We start from the raw sequence: 13,706 nt of genomic DNA, 5'->3' as shown, positions 1-13,706 counted from the left end.
GGACACCACAGCCACAGCCATCACCAGGTACAGCGTGAGGCCGGAGTCGCCAGAGTCGGCGGAGTGCTCGAGACTACCCAGGTCGGCCAGCACATCTGGGATGCTGTCAGCCACAGCCACCGTGAGTGTGACAGTGGCAGAGAGAGGGGGCTGCCCGTGGTCCTGGACTGCCACCACCAGGCTCTGCTTAAGCGCGTCTCTGTCCAGCAGGGCTCGCGCTGTGCGCACCTCGCCCGTGTGCAGCCCCACCGCGAAGAGTCCCGGCTCGCTGGCCTTGAGCAGGCGGTAGGACAGCCAGGCATTCTGGCCTGAGTCTCTGTCCACAGCCACCACCTTGGTCACCAGGTATCCGGGCTCTGCAGAGCGAGGTGCCAGCTCCACACCAGTGGAACCGTCGGTGGGGAGGGCAGGGTACAGAATCTCAGGTGTGTTGTCATTCTGGTCCAGCACGAATATGCTCAGAGACACATTGCTGCTGAGTGGTGGGTCCCTGCTGTCACTTGCAGTCACTCTCAATTGCAGGTCATGAAACTGCTCATAGTCGAAGGAGTGCAATGCATATAGGACACCAGTATTGGAGTTGATGGAAACATAGGAGGATACAGATGGCCCCTGCAGAGTATCTTCAGATACGGAGTATGTGACACGGGCGTTTTCATTGCTGTCAGGGTCATGTGCAGTCACAGAGAAGATGGAGGTGCCTCTGGGGTTGTTCTCAGGCACAAAGATGGAGTAGGAGGAGTGGGGGAAGGCAGGTGGGTTGTCGTTGGTGTCTGCCACATTCATGGAGATGTGAGTTTCTGTGGACAAGGGCGGGCTTCCACCATCTGTGGCTTTCAGTGTGATGTTATATACAGAGAATTTTTCCCGGTCTAGGTTTTTTGCTGTCACCAATCTATAATAATTGTCTATTGATCTTTCTAATTTAAAAGGCAGATTTTCTGAAATAGTGCAGGTCACCTGGCCATTTTTCCCAGAATCTCGGTCTTGAAGGTAGAAAAGAGCAATTACTGTTCCAGGAGGAGTGTCTTCAGGGACTGAGCTGCTTACAGATGTTACAGTCATTTCCGGGGCATTGTCATTCACATCTAAAATTGTGATCAGTACTTTAGCCCTTGTCATTCTACCAGGACCATCCTGAGCTTGAACTTCCATTTCATAGTAGCCAGAATCTTCATAATCTAGGCCATCTAAAGTTGATAATTCTCCTGTGTGGGAGTTCAGCTGGAATATCTGTAGAATTTTTGGAGTTATTTTCCTAAAAGAGTATGTCACTTCCCCATTGACTCCCTCATCCAGGTCGATAGCATTTACAGTGAGTAGTCTTGTGCCCACTGGCACGTTCTCAGGGACAGTTACTTGGTACTGGGGCAAAGAGAAGACTGGCGCATGATCATTCACGTCCACCACTGTTACTTGGACGCGGGCGGTTCCGGATCGGGGTGGATCACCGCCGTCAGAGGCTGTGAGGAGGAGGTGGTGAGCTGTCACTTCCTCCCGGTCCAGCACCCGCTCCAGCACTAATTCTGGATATTTAGTTCCATCCTCTCCAGTTTGCACAACCAGGGAGAAGTAGCGATTGGGGTTGAGATTGTAGCTCTGGAGAGAGTTCGTGCCCACATCCGGATCCCTAGCCTCATTTAAAGGAAATCGCACCCCAGGAGCTGTATTCTCCATTATTTTCACATTCATTTCTTCCGTCAGGAATTTAGGAGCGTTGTCATTAACATCCATTATTTCCACTTCTATAGGGTAAAGATTCATTTTATCTTCCATCAGGATGTTAAAGTTCACCAGACACCGCACGCTCTGCGCGCAGAGCTCCTCCCGGTCTATCCTGCCTGCGGTGACTAAGCTGCCGCCTCGCGGATTCAGAGCAAAGAGCTGCGTCCTACCTCTGGAGACGATGCGGACTCCGCGCTCCTCCAGTTCCCAGGGCTCCAACCCCAGATCCTTGGCGATATTACCCACAAAAGACCCTGTGTCTGTCTCCTCCGGAATGGAGTAGAGAATATGTCCTGCCGAAACTTCCCTCTGGGTCCCCAGGAGGATGGAGAGCAGGATGAATCCTCTGTAGTCCCCGCCCCTCTCCCGAGTCGCCATTCTTGTCCTGCTGATGTTTAGACACTGGCCTATCTCCTGTTGTGTTTCTGGATGCCAGTATGTCTGCGTGGAGCCCTCTGTATTCGGAAAAGGAGCCCAGAATCCAGTGGTATAGAGGCCTGAGTTTAGTGCAGCTTGGAAGAGAGTTTGTCTCAGTCTGGCGTTTCTTTGTGCTGTAAAAGCTCAGTGGTTCTGGCAGATCTTTTGAACCATTTTTCCCCTGGCTGGTGAACAGCGGCGCTCAGAGTCCTTACTAAGTTACTGCACCATATTGAAGCAAAATAACTGATTTTTCAGAAAGTTGTTTCATCCTTCAAAATTCTCCCATTTATATTTCTTCAATTCATACATCTCTGATATCATTTAAAATTAAATTTTAAGAAACTGTGAATTAATGCAACAATGTTCATGGATGGATGTTTATTAATCCCAGATTGTTTTTAATTCTCTGTTCTGCATTGCAATTTTGAAATGATTCTTAGACATTGCCTCACACCTTATTGCACATAGATAAAAATCAGTCATTGCAGATAAAACAAGTATGATTTATTTTTAAAAGATGTGTATACATAAGAAAGATGTTATGTAGAAAATGTTTATATCAGCATATATTTTTAAGTTAATTCAATAATATTGAACATATACTATGTTCTAGACACCACCATGGAAGGCAGAGAGTCCATTTTTTCTTTAACATATAGAGAGATAATTTAATAACATTTTTCATTGAGTGGAATCTTAGAGACTGTTTAGTCCAATACCTTCACTTGAATGATTTTAAAAATGAGAGGGAATTGTTTTATCCTTGACTATATAATGGTAGAACCAATGTAGGAATACAAATACCCTCATTCCGAGTCTCCTAAGAAGAAAAAAAGGGAATCATTGTTGGCCTTGGCTGATGCTTTATGCTCAAGAAATGCCATTAGAGATGAGGTGACAAGCCAAGCAGCTACAATCAGCTATAGAAGCAACTCATTTTGTACAGAAGGCAGAAATTTGCAGATTCTACTGGCTGTGGATTCATAAGGAAATGAGTGTTGGCTTCACTGTTTCTTTTCATTATGCAAGTTAAATAATCACCCTACCCTATAGTTGAGAAGAGATGGGTCTCTAAACAGCCTTTGAGGATAGATGCAGGACTGTCCTGAGAGGCTCCTTAGAGGTACTCACTGCTCCACTGATGTTAATGAAGTAAAACTCAATTGTTGATGGATCTGAGGTTACTCTCAGCTGGCAGAAATAAAACAAATTCCTTCCACATAGTTGCAGAAGAGAGTGACCTGTTCTGAAATGAAGACCTGGCAAGAAATAACTTTGCTTTGTAAATTATTTTAAGCTCTGGGGAGTAGATAGTAGCACCAGAAGGGAGAACTAGAAGTGACACTGTAAAAGCTTAGCTCAGTTGGTGAGAAGTTCCTAACTAAGTAATCTATTTCTGGTCTCTGATGGCATTACTTCAAAATACAGAAAATACTTTGAATGAAATGCCATTTCAATCTATCAAAATAATTCATATCATATCTGCTTTCACCAAGTAGATAAAAGAACTTTTTTTGTTGTTCAAAGGAACCAATATGAGTATTGTAGATTAATTACATAACCAGGAGTTTAAAACTATTAGTTTAGTAGCAATCTTGAATTTCTTGTTGATGTAAGCAAAGTATATGGTCATTAAAGATCATGAGTACTTGCAGATATTTTCAAACAAAACTTTCATGTCCATATATTATGGCTCCCAATGTCATAATTTTTTTTCTTCCTGATACTTCAAAATTCATAGCGTCATCTCACATTTGTCTCTTATTCTGTTTTTAAAAAGTCTTGATTAACAATACTTCTGGGTACCTTCTTTGGAGCTAAATAAATAAGATTTAGATAAAGGACACAATCAAGTTTTTAAAGTTACTCTACAACATAAAATTAAATATTAAAAATTTCTACTCGACCACCAAGATGTTTAAATATAACTACTGTATAAAATTGAAATAATGTTGTATTTTTAAAGGGCGTATGTTATTATTGATTGAGTTATTGGGAAGAATCTTGACCTTCATTTGTTTACTTACATTAAAAAATTCTATGAAAAGTCTATCCGTCTTCCCAGACAGTGAGTTATTTACTTTCTCTCCTTTCTTTATGGGACATTTTTTCTCCTGAAGAACCATTTGTTTGGAGTTCTGTTTAGGTTTTCATTCCCAGGCAAAGATGTAGGTTACTTCCAATGATTCTCTCTGAGATTTTACTTCTTCCCCTTTGACGTCCATTCCAAACACTTGATCAGAATGGGTGGTTTTCACAAGTGATAAAATAGCCCAATAATTTGGTAGATTTTTTTCCTGGTGCTTCCAAGTCACTATATGCTCAAAATCTCAGATTGCCTATCTTTTAAATAATGATCTATAACATGTAAGTCAAAGAGCCTCAGTCACAACTTAGCAAAGTCCATGATTGCCAGGATTTAACACTTGTTCAATCCACATGAATGAATAACTATTGTGAGAGTAGAATCTAAGAGTTTTTCTGTCAGTGAAATATTTTATTTGTTTAAATGAAATGCTCATGGGTAATTCAGATAAGAGAATAAAGTAAACTACCTAGTATCCCAGTTACTCAGCAGATAAGGAAATAAAATAAACCAGTCTACCAACCATGAAACAGTTAGTGAGTTTTGTTTTTAACAATGGAGGTAAAAGATTAGTTTAAATCATCCAGAATTGGTAATATACTAAAATAACATTTACACTCTCACAGTGTATGAAACAAATCTTAATATTTGTATAAAAGACCATCTGATTCCCATGACCAATATCCAAGATTCAAGTTCTTTAAAACCTGAATTCTATTAAATTGTGATTAAACCATTAAAGAATGATATCACAAATGTCCAAACAAATTATATTTGAAATGTGTATGACTGGAATCTCTTGGTTAGTCATATACACTTGGAATCTTGAAATAAATAATTCTACAATAATTGCTGAAAGTAAATGTCGATTTAGAAAAACATGCATTAATTATCCTTTAGCAGCTAACTTAAAGATATCAACTCAGTACTATCTTTCTTTACAAAACTGACAATTTCAGATTACAAAGGAAGTTCTCACTCATTTTCAAGATATATTCTGAATTGTCTACTTTACATGTGCATACCAAATTTAGATGCACAAGTGGCAAAGCCATTGTGTTATCAAATATTAGAATCCTAAGCTCAGGATTGGAAAATACCTTGGCTATCATGAAGTTCAACAACTCACCAAATTATATCAATATTATCTCCTGTATGCCATTAATCCCAGGACAATCAATGTCCTTTGGAAAAGCACCAATAATAGAACCTCCTACCTCCTAGGAAATCCATTTTGTTAGAACAACTTAACTGAAAACTTTGCTATTTTCTACTCACCAAGCCATAGTTTCATTCACACCTTTGGGCCATGATGATTTAGATTAATCATTCTTTTAAATGACAACCCTTCTTTCCTTAAATATTTGAATAGGGTTCCTACATAACAAAAGCTTTATTTTATCTGGGTTAAATATGCTAAATCATTTAAATTCTTATTTGAATACTATTAATCCTTCATTCTCGCATTCACTAGTCCTCTATTTTTAGAGCTATATCTTGTAAGTGGACACTAATTACCACATTTAAAAATTCATTTTCATTTTTAAATACTATCAAACACACAGATTGAAAAAAACACTGTAGTAGGCATACAGCATCAGGTGCTTATATTTATTTGTTAACAACCCAAAATTATAATAACGGTGATGTAAACAAATACTTGTTCACTATACTACTTTATACTTCGAAAAAATTTTTAATAAAATCATTTTATTTTCCCAGAGTTTGTGTGAGGTAGATAAGACAAGTCTTTTTAACCTAAACTTTAATTTGAAGACTACAGATATTGCGACTGTCCTGAAAAGAATAACAGATAGTTCCAGGAATATCATTCATGTCTTCTAACATCTTCTAATATTATTCATGTTTCCTGGTACACACATCAATTATTCTTATCTTTTATAAAAATAATTTTTGATTCCTAAGTAGTAAAGAGGGAAAATATTTCATAAATTCCATCACTTTAGAAAACACTTGCTATTAGTTAACACTGGGAGAAAAAATGATCTTGATCTTTTTAAATAGAGGCTGTGATTCAGTTTTTTCCACAGTATAAAAATAAAGCATCTCAGCGCTTCCCTGGTGGCGCAGTGGTTGAGAATCTGCCTGCTAATGCAGGGGACACGGGTTCGAGCCCTGGTCTGGGAAGATCCCACATGCCACGGAGCAACTGGCCCGTGAGCCACAACTACTGAGCCTGTGCATCTGGAGCCTGTGCTCCGCAACAAGAGAGGCCACAATAGTGAGAGGCCCGCGCACCGTGATGAAGAGTGGCCCCCGCTTGCCGCAACTACAGAAAGCCCTCGCACAGAAACGAAGACCCAACACAGCCAAAAATAAATAAATAAGTAAAATGTATTTAAAAAATACCTTAACTAAAATTTTTTAAAAAAAGAACTTCAGATATGCCACATAATAGAAAAAAAAGAAAGAAAACAACTAAGAAGTGAGATGTAAGCAACCCAAGGCACAAAGAGCTTGCCAAGAGGAGAGGAGTAAAGGAAATTCAGGGCATACGTTATTACGATTTTTTTGGTGAGATTCGAGAAAACTAAGATTTAATAGACCTCTACTGATATAAAAGAAAAACCTTCTCAAAACTATATGATTCACTGCAAAAGACTAAGAAAACTAAGCACTGATCAAAGAGAATTTTAGTTTTTCCTGTTCGAATAAGAACAATAAAAGCAATAACCTCACCTGAACAAGGGAGTCTTGCTCTTTACAAAAATCTTCCTGAATCAAAAGAGGCTCGCTTTTCTCACAGCTCTCCTGGCTGATGAGCGTGTCCGCGTAGTTGGGCTGAGGGAAGATCACGTGACTCCCCCGCGAGTCCGCGGTGAGCCAGGCCTCGTGGGAATAGGTCTGCAGGAAAGCCCGCACCCCGTCCACGCCCACAAAGTGAGAGGCTGGTACGCCTGCCAGTCCGCCTCCAGAAGCCCGGAGCACACGCGACGTGTGCCAGCGCCTCAGCCTGAGCGCCAGCAGCACAATGACAAAGGCGAGGAAGACACAGGAAACCACGGCCACCGCCACCACCAGATACAACGTGAGGCCTGAAGCATCAGAGGCGTGCGGGACCTCCAAGCTGCCCAGATCAGCCAGGACATCTGGGATGCTATCAGCCACAGCTATGGTGAGCGTGACGGTGGCAGAGAGAGGGGGCTGCCCGTGGTCCTGGACTGCCACCACCAGGCTCTGCTTGAGCGTGTCTCTGTCCAGCAGGGCCCGCGCTGTGCGCACCTCGCCCATGTGCAGCCCCACCGCGAAGAGCCCTGGCTCGCTGGCCTTGAGCAGGCGGTAGGACAGCCAGGCATTCTGGCCTGAGTCTCGGTCCACTGCCACCACCTTGGTCACCAGGTATCCGGGCTCTGCAGAGCGGGGTGCCAGCTCCACACCAGTAGAACCGTCGGTGGGGAGGGCAGGGTACAGAATCTCAGGTGTGTTGTCATTCTGGTCCAGCACGAATATGCTCAGAGACACGTTGCTGCTGAGCGGTGGGTCCCCACTGTCACTTGCAATCACTCTCAATTGCAGGTCACGGAACTGTTCATAGTCAAAAGAGTGCAATGCATATAGTACGCCAGTGTCGGAGTTGATGGAGATATAGGAGGATAGAGGTACCCCCTGGATGGTGTCTTCAGCTAGGGAGTAGGTGACGTGGGCATTCTCATGGCTGTCAGGGTCGTTTGCAGTCACTGAGAAGATGGAGGCACCTCTGGGGTTGTTCTCAGGAATGTAGACAGAGTAGGAGGTGTGGGGAAAGGCAGGCGGGTTGTCGTTGATGTCTGCCACATTTAGGGAGATGAGCATTTCTGTAGACAGAGATGGCATTCCTTTGTCTGTGGCTGTCACAGTGATGTTGTACAAAGACACCTGTTCTCGATCTAGAACTGTATTGGTCACTAATCGATAATAATTGTCTACTGATTTTTCCAGTTCAAACGGCAGACTTCTTGAGATAGAACATGTTACCAGGCCATTCAGTCCAGAGTCTCGATCATATACTTGAAAAAGAACAATCACTGTGCCTGGCAGTGTACTTTCAGCAACTGACCTGCTTCCAGATGTAACTACCACTTCTGGTACATTGTCATTCACATCCAAGATAGATATTAAGACTTTGGCTCTGTCTTGTAGACCTGGCCGATCCCGGGCTTCAACATCCAGCTCATAAAAGCTGGAGTCTTCATAGTCTAGATTTGCAGAAGTTGATATTTCTCCAGTCAAAACATTCAAGCAGAAAGTCTTTGAGATCTTTTCTGTTATCCTCACGAAAGAATACGTTACTTCCGCGTGGGCTCCTTCATCCTGGTCCCTGGCAGTTACCGACAACACTGGCGTACCTACCGGCAGATTTTCAGGAACACTCACACGGTACACAGACTGAGTAAACACTGGAGCGTTGTCATTTGCATCTAGGACAGTAACCAGAATTCGAGCCACACCTGAGCGGACAGGGTCACCGCCATCCATGGCAGTAAGGACCAGGCGGTGAATGGCCTCTCTCTCCCGGTCCAGGGCGCGCTCCAGCACAAGCTCCGGGTATTTGGGCCCATCGGCTTCGCTTGGCACGTCCACTGAGAAGTGACTATTCCCGCTGAGCTTGAGGCCCTGGAGAGAGTTCACTCCCACATCCGGGTCATAGACCTCCATTAGCGGAAACCGAGAGGATAAGGCTGCATTTTCGATAATTTTCACTTCCAATTCTTCCCTTACGAATCGGGGTGCATTGTCGTTAATGTCCACTATTTCCACTTCCACGGGATAAAGATTCAATTTATCCTCAACAAGGATGTTAAAACTCACCAGACACGGCTCGCTCTGAGCGCAGAGCTCCTCCCGGTCTATCCTGCCCGCGGTGACCAAGCTGCCGCTTCGCGGGTTCAGAGCGAAAAGCTGCGTCCTACCTCTGGGGACGATGCGGACTCCGCGGTCTGCCAGCTCCCGGGGCTCCAGCCCGAGATCCTTGGCAATGTTGCCCACGAAAGAGACTTTGTCCAGCTCCTCAGGAATGGAGTAATGGATCTGCCCGGCCCCGGCCTCCCACAGCGTCCCCAGGAGCATGAAGAGCAGGACCAACACGCTGTAGTGCCGGCGCCTTTGCAGAGCCGCCATTACTGGCTCGTTCTGGACTTCCCGGGGATTACGAGTAGGGTGAACAGGTTCGCATCAATTTGGGGCTTCTCAGAATTGGAGGTCAAGGTCCATAAACAAGCAGCGATCAGATGCGAAGCGTTGCGCAGCTGCAAAGCTTTGGTGTAAGATGTGCTTTGTGCTTTGAGGATATAACTCGAGTTCTCACTGCTTTCCTTACCCGGGTTGGTGAACAGCGACGCTTAGAGTCCTAACTTAATACTGCACGGTTCTGTGGAAACCATTATACACAGGATCTTATTTCTGCTAAATCTGCATAGATGACACTCAATATTTCTCTCCCCAAGAATGAAAAGCATTTGGAAGAATAAAATAGCGTATTTTGCAATTTTTTATATGTTCCCTGGAATGACACTTATTTCTGTGACACTTCTTATGGCCTTGGAGAACACAAATACGTTTACACTTTTCTATAAATCTTGAAATCCACACTCCACCATCATTTATATTTGTCTCATTTTCAATAAGGGTACCAACAACCACAAACATGTTTGGGACCAATCCACCACTAGGTCACAAGAGTTGCCATTTTTAGAAGTCATTACCTATTTTTATCAACATATAGATTAAGAACTGCCCTAATTTAGCCAATATTTGTGTATACCCTCAAGAACATGGAAAGGAAGTGAAAATATATAGGCTACAGTGAAAAAGTATTCTTATATTTATATTACATATAAAACATAGTTTAGGATTGACTACACTGAAACTATGTAAACCACTTAATTGTCTAGATTATATATAAATAAGGTCCTACAATGAGAATGTGAGATACTAGCATATTAAAATGTTTCAGGACATATTATTTTAGAATTAACAGAAATTTCAAGATCATCACTAAGCGACATTCCATGAAAGAACAACTGCAACACAGATTAGTGAACAAAGAATTTCTAACAGCCTCCCCATCCCCATTCTATGTCCAGAAAAAATCAATAAAACACCAAAAAAAAAAAAACCGCACAAAAAACAGGGCATACTTAGCCTGTATACTTTTTGGCCTCTAAAATAGTGAATCGAAACCTAATTATACTTATGGGAGGAAAAGGTTTTGAAGTAACTCACCTGTTGCAAATTGACTGAATTACAAGTAATTTGGGGATTGTCATTACTGGTACTTTCAAGCCAAGAGGCTTCATTATACAGATCTTGTGGTGGAGCATTTTCAGGCTTTATATTGAGAAATTTAAACTCAGTCTTTGAAGAATGTGTGGCAGCACACAGATTGTAGGAATATGGTAAAGTCCCTTCCCCATAGTTGGGGAGAACTCCGGGTCCAGTTTTGGAGCAAAAACTGGTCTGAAAGCAACTCCAGGTGGCGGGGCTGGAGGAGCGTCGCAAACTCAGGGCAACCGCCAGAATCACTGCCAGGAGGAGGAGCACCGAGATCAAGGCCAAGGCCACCACCAGGTAAAACTGCAGCTCAGCCTGGGGGTCAGGGGGTGCGGGGCGGTCACTGAGGTCCGGCAGCGCCTCCTGCAGGCTGTCCGCGAAAACCAGGAGCAGCGTGGCGGTGGCCGAGAGGGGCGGCTGTCCCCCATCGCGCACAGCAACCAGCAGGCGCTGGCGGGCCGCGTCCCTGTCGCCCAAGGCCCGCGCCGTGCGCACCTCGCCCGTGCGCAGCCCCACGCTGAAGAGTCCGGGCTCGCTGGCCTGCAGCACGTGGTAGGACAGCCAGGCGTTGTGTCCAGAGTCGGCGTCCACCGCCACCACCTTGGTGACCAGGTAGCCGGGCTGCGCGGCGCGCGGCACCGTGTCGAAGAGCGCCGAGCCGTCGGGCCCCAGCGCCGGGTACAGCACCCTGGGCGCGTTGTCGTTGCGGTCGCCCACCAGCACGCGCAGGCTCACGTTGGCGCTGAGCGCGGGCGAGCCGTGGTCGCGGGCCTGCAGCGTCAGCTCGAAGGCGCGCAGCTGCTCGTGGTCGAAGGCGCGCTGCGCGAACACCACGCCGCTCTGTGCGCTCACGGACACGTAGGACGACAGCACGCGCGGCTCCAGGTCGCTGGCCACGATGGAGTAGGAGACGTGGCCGTTGGGCCCCAAGTCTGGGCCTGAAGCTCTAACTTGGGCGATGGAGGCGCCGGGCGGGTTGTTTCCTGCCACGTGGACCATGTAGGAGGCCTGGTGGAAAATCGGAGCATTGTCCTTGACATCAGCGACTTTCAAGGTGACACTTCTTTTAGAGGAGAGGGGCAGCTTGCCCTTGTCAGTAGCTGTGATAGTGACATTGTATTCCGGAGTCTTCTCTCGATCTAAGTCTCTATCTGTCACCAGCTTGTATGTGTTTTTTTTATCTTGAACTATTTAAAATGGGAAATTTCCTTTTAGTTGGCATAAGATTTCCCCATTAAATCCAGAATCTAGATCATGTGTTTTGATCAAGGCAACCACAGCCCCCAGCTCAGCATCTTCTTGTATATATTGAGATTCAGAATCCAGGGTTATCTTGGGAGCACTGTCATTTTCATTCAAAATATCTATTTGTAGTTTGCAATGCGCAGTGTGACGTCCACCATCCTTTGCTTCCACCCCAATTGTGTAGCTCCCTCTCTCTTCAAAGTCCAGTCCTCCACCAGTGGTGAGTTCCCCTGTTTTACTGTCCAGCTTGAACAGTTGTCTCACTGCCTTACCAATATTGATAAAAGCGTAGGTGATCTCAGCATTGATGCCCTCATCCAAGTCAGTGGCCATCACTCTTAGCACTGAGGAACCCAGGGGTAGGTTCTCTTGAACACTGACCCTGTATATGTCCTGGGTGAACACTGGGGGGTTATCATTTGCATCTGCCACAACTACCCTGATCTTCATAGTGCAGCTTCTGGCTGGCTCACCCCCATCCACAGCCGTGAGGACCAGGTGGTGGCAGGACTGCTCTTCTCTGTCCAGGGGAGCCTGCACTACCAGTTCTGGGTACCTACTGCCGTCTGGGTTCTCCTTCTGGATCAAAGAGAAATGAGGGTCAGGGTTGAGGTAGTAGTGCTGCAGGGAATTGACACCTACATCTGAATCTTGTGCAGATTCCAGGGCTAACGTGGCTCCAGTTAGGGCCAGTTCACTGATTTGCAGCTCAGTGACACTTCGGCTAAAGGTCGGTGGGTTGTCGATGACATCTTGAATCACCACGGTTATATGAAAAAAGTTCAAAGGCTTTTCAGCGCCCATTTCGAATTCCAGAACACACATCGACTTCTTGCCACAAATCTGCTCTCAGTCTATACGGTCGCTCACAAGTAGGTCTCCGTTCTCGGTGCTCACTGTGAAGAATTTCTTCTCTGCACTAACCCGCAGGTTCCGTGTATGCAAATCTCGCACGCCAAGCCCCAGATCCTTGGCGAGGTTCCCCACCAGCGAGCCCCTGGCCAGCTCCTCTGGAATAGTGTAGCAGACTTGCTCCAAAAGCGCCAGGCGGAACAAAGACAGCAGGAAGAGAAACAAAATTCGCCTCCGCCCAGCCTGGCACTTTGACCCCAAGCGGTTTCCCATCCCGCTCTCTGCGCCTTTGCCTTTCTGATCCCGAAGAGCTGCGATCGCTAAATGATCCCAAGAATTTCTGAGCAGGAGCTACTCCTTGGACACGTCTTGGCAAGCAGATTCTAGGATAGATATTTCTGCCACAGAAAACCTCAGGGAGTGCACAGTTCGCGCGATTCCGCGGTCCGCAGGCGATTCCTTTGCGTCAGGAGGAGCTGGATACTTGGTTCGGTACTAGCCAACAGCTGCACCCCGCGCCTCGGCTGCAGAACTGCACTAGTGATTACTAAATTGGTTCCAAATACAGAGCCGGCTAGAAGACAAGTCTACTGTGTCTTCATACAGATACTCATTCGTCCCATGTTATAAGGATTTTAACATTTTTAAAATGTACTGTATCTTTGTTCTCGCTGTCATTTCTTTGAACTTGAACTTTATCCATCCAAATCAGGTGATTTTTATTCCTCAAAGCCAGAGGTATCTTGCTGAAGATGTTTATTGGCATCGTCATGCTTTTAGGTTCCACTTTCATACAGTGGCCATAATAACATCTTCCCTGCGTACCTTAGTAAAATTGAAGACCAAATAAAGTAATATGTAGAAAGTGATACAAATGAAAGTGTTGGTTGTGGCAGAAAATGTAATATGAAAATTCTTGAAATATCAGCTTGATATGTATTGTCATTTCACTCTATTTCCCTTTCTTCCAACTTATAAAAGTTATAAATCTCACAGCTTTTAGTTTCATCCTATGCATTGCTTTCTCCTGTCTTTATAATCTTCTCTCCAAAATAACTGATAGATAGCAAGGCGATTGGTTGTCCTTATGAAATAGAAGTATGGTAAA

General features: G+C 44.8%; 1 protein-coding gene across 1 annotated transcript; it reads right to left on the bottom strand.

The window, feature by feature from the left end:
* Positions 1–10,411: 10,411 nt before the first annotated feature.
* LOC309622658 (protocadherin gamma-B3-like) lies at positions 10,412–12,571 on the bottom strand (the record flags this gene model as incomplete). The annotated part of the gene is given in 2 exon segments (XM_082378652.1): positions 10,412–11,692; positions 11,696–12,571. Coding segments are annotated over 2 exon segments (2,157 nt in total).
* Between the last annotated feature and the right edge of the window lie 1,135 nt (positions 12,572–13,706).

This window comes from Balaenoptera borealis, assembly GCF_965194805.1.
Source record: "Balaenoptera borealis genome assembly, chromosome: 2".
Classification (NCBI taxonomy): Eukaryota; Metazoa; Chordata; class Mammalia; order Artiodactyla; family Balaenopteridae; genus Balaenoptera; species Balaenoptera borealis.
Note: the sequence above shows the minus strand (reverse complement) of the source record. Positions and strands in the feature narration are given on the sequence as shown.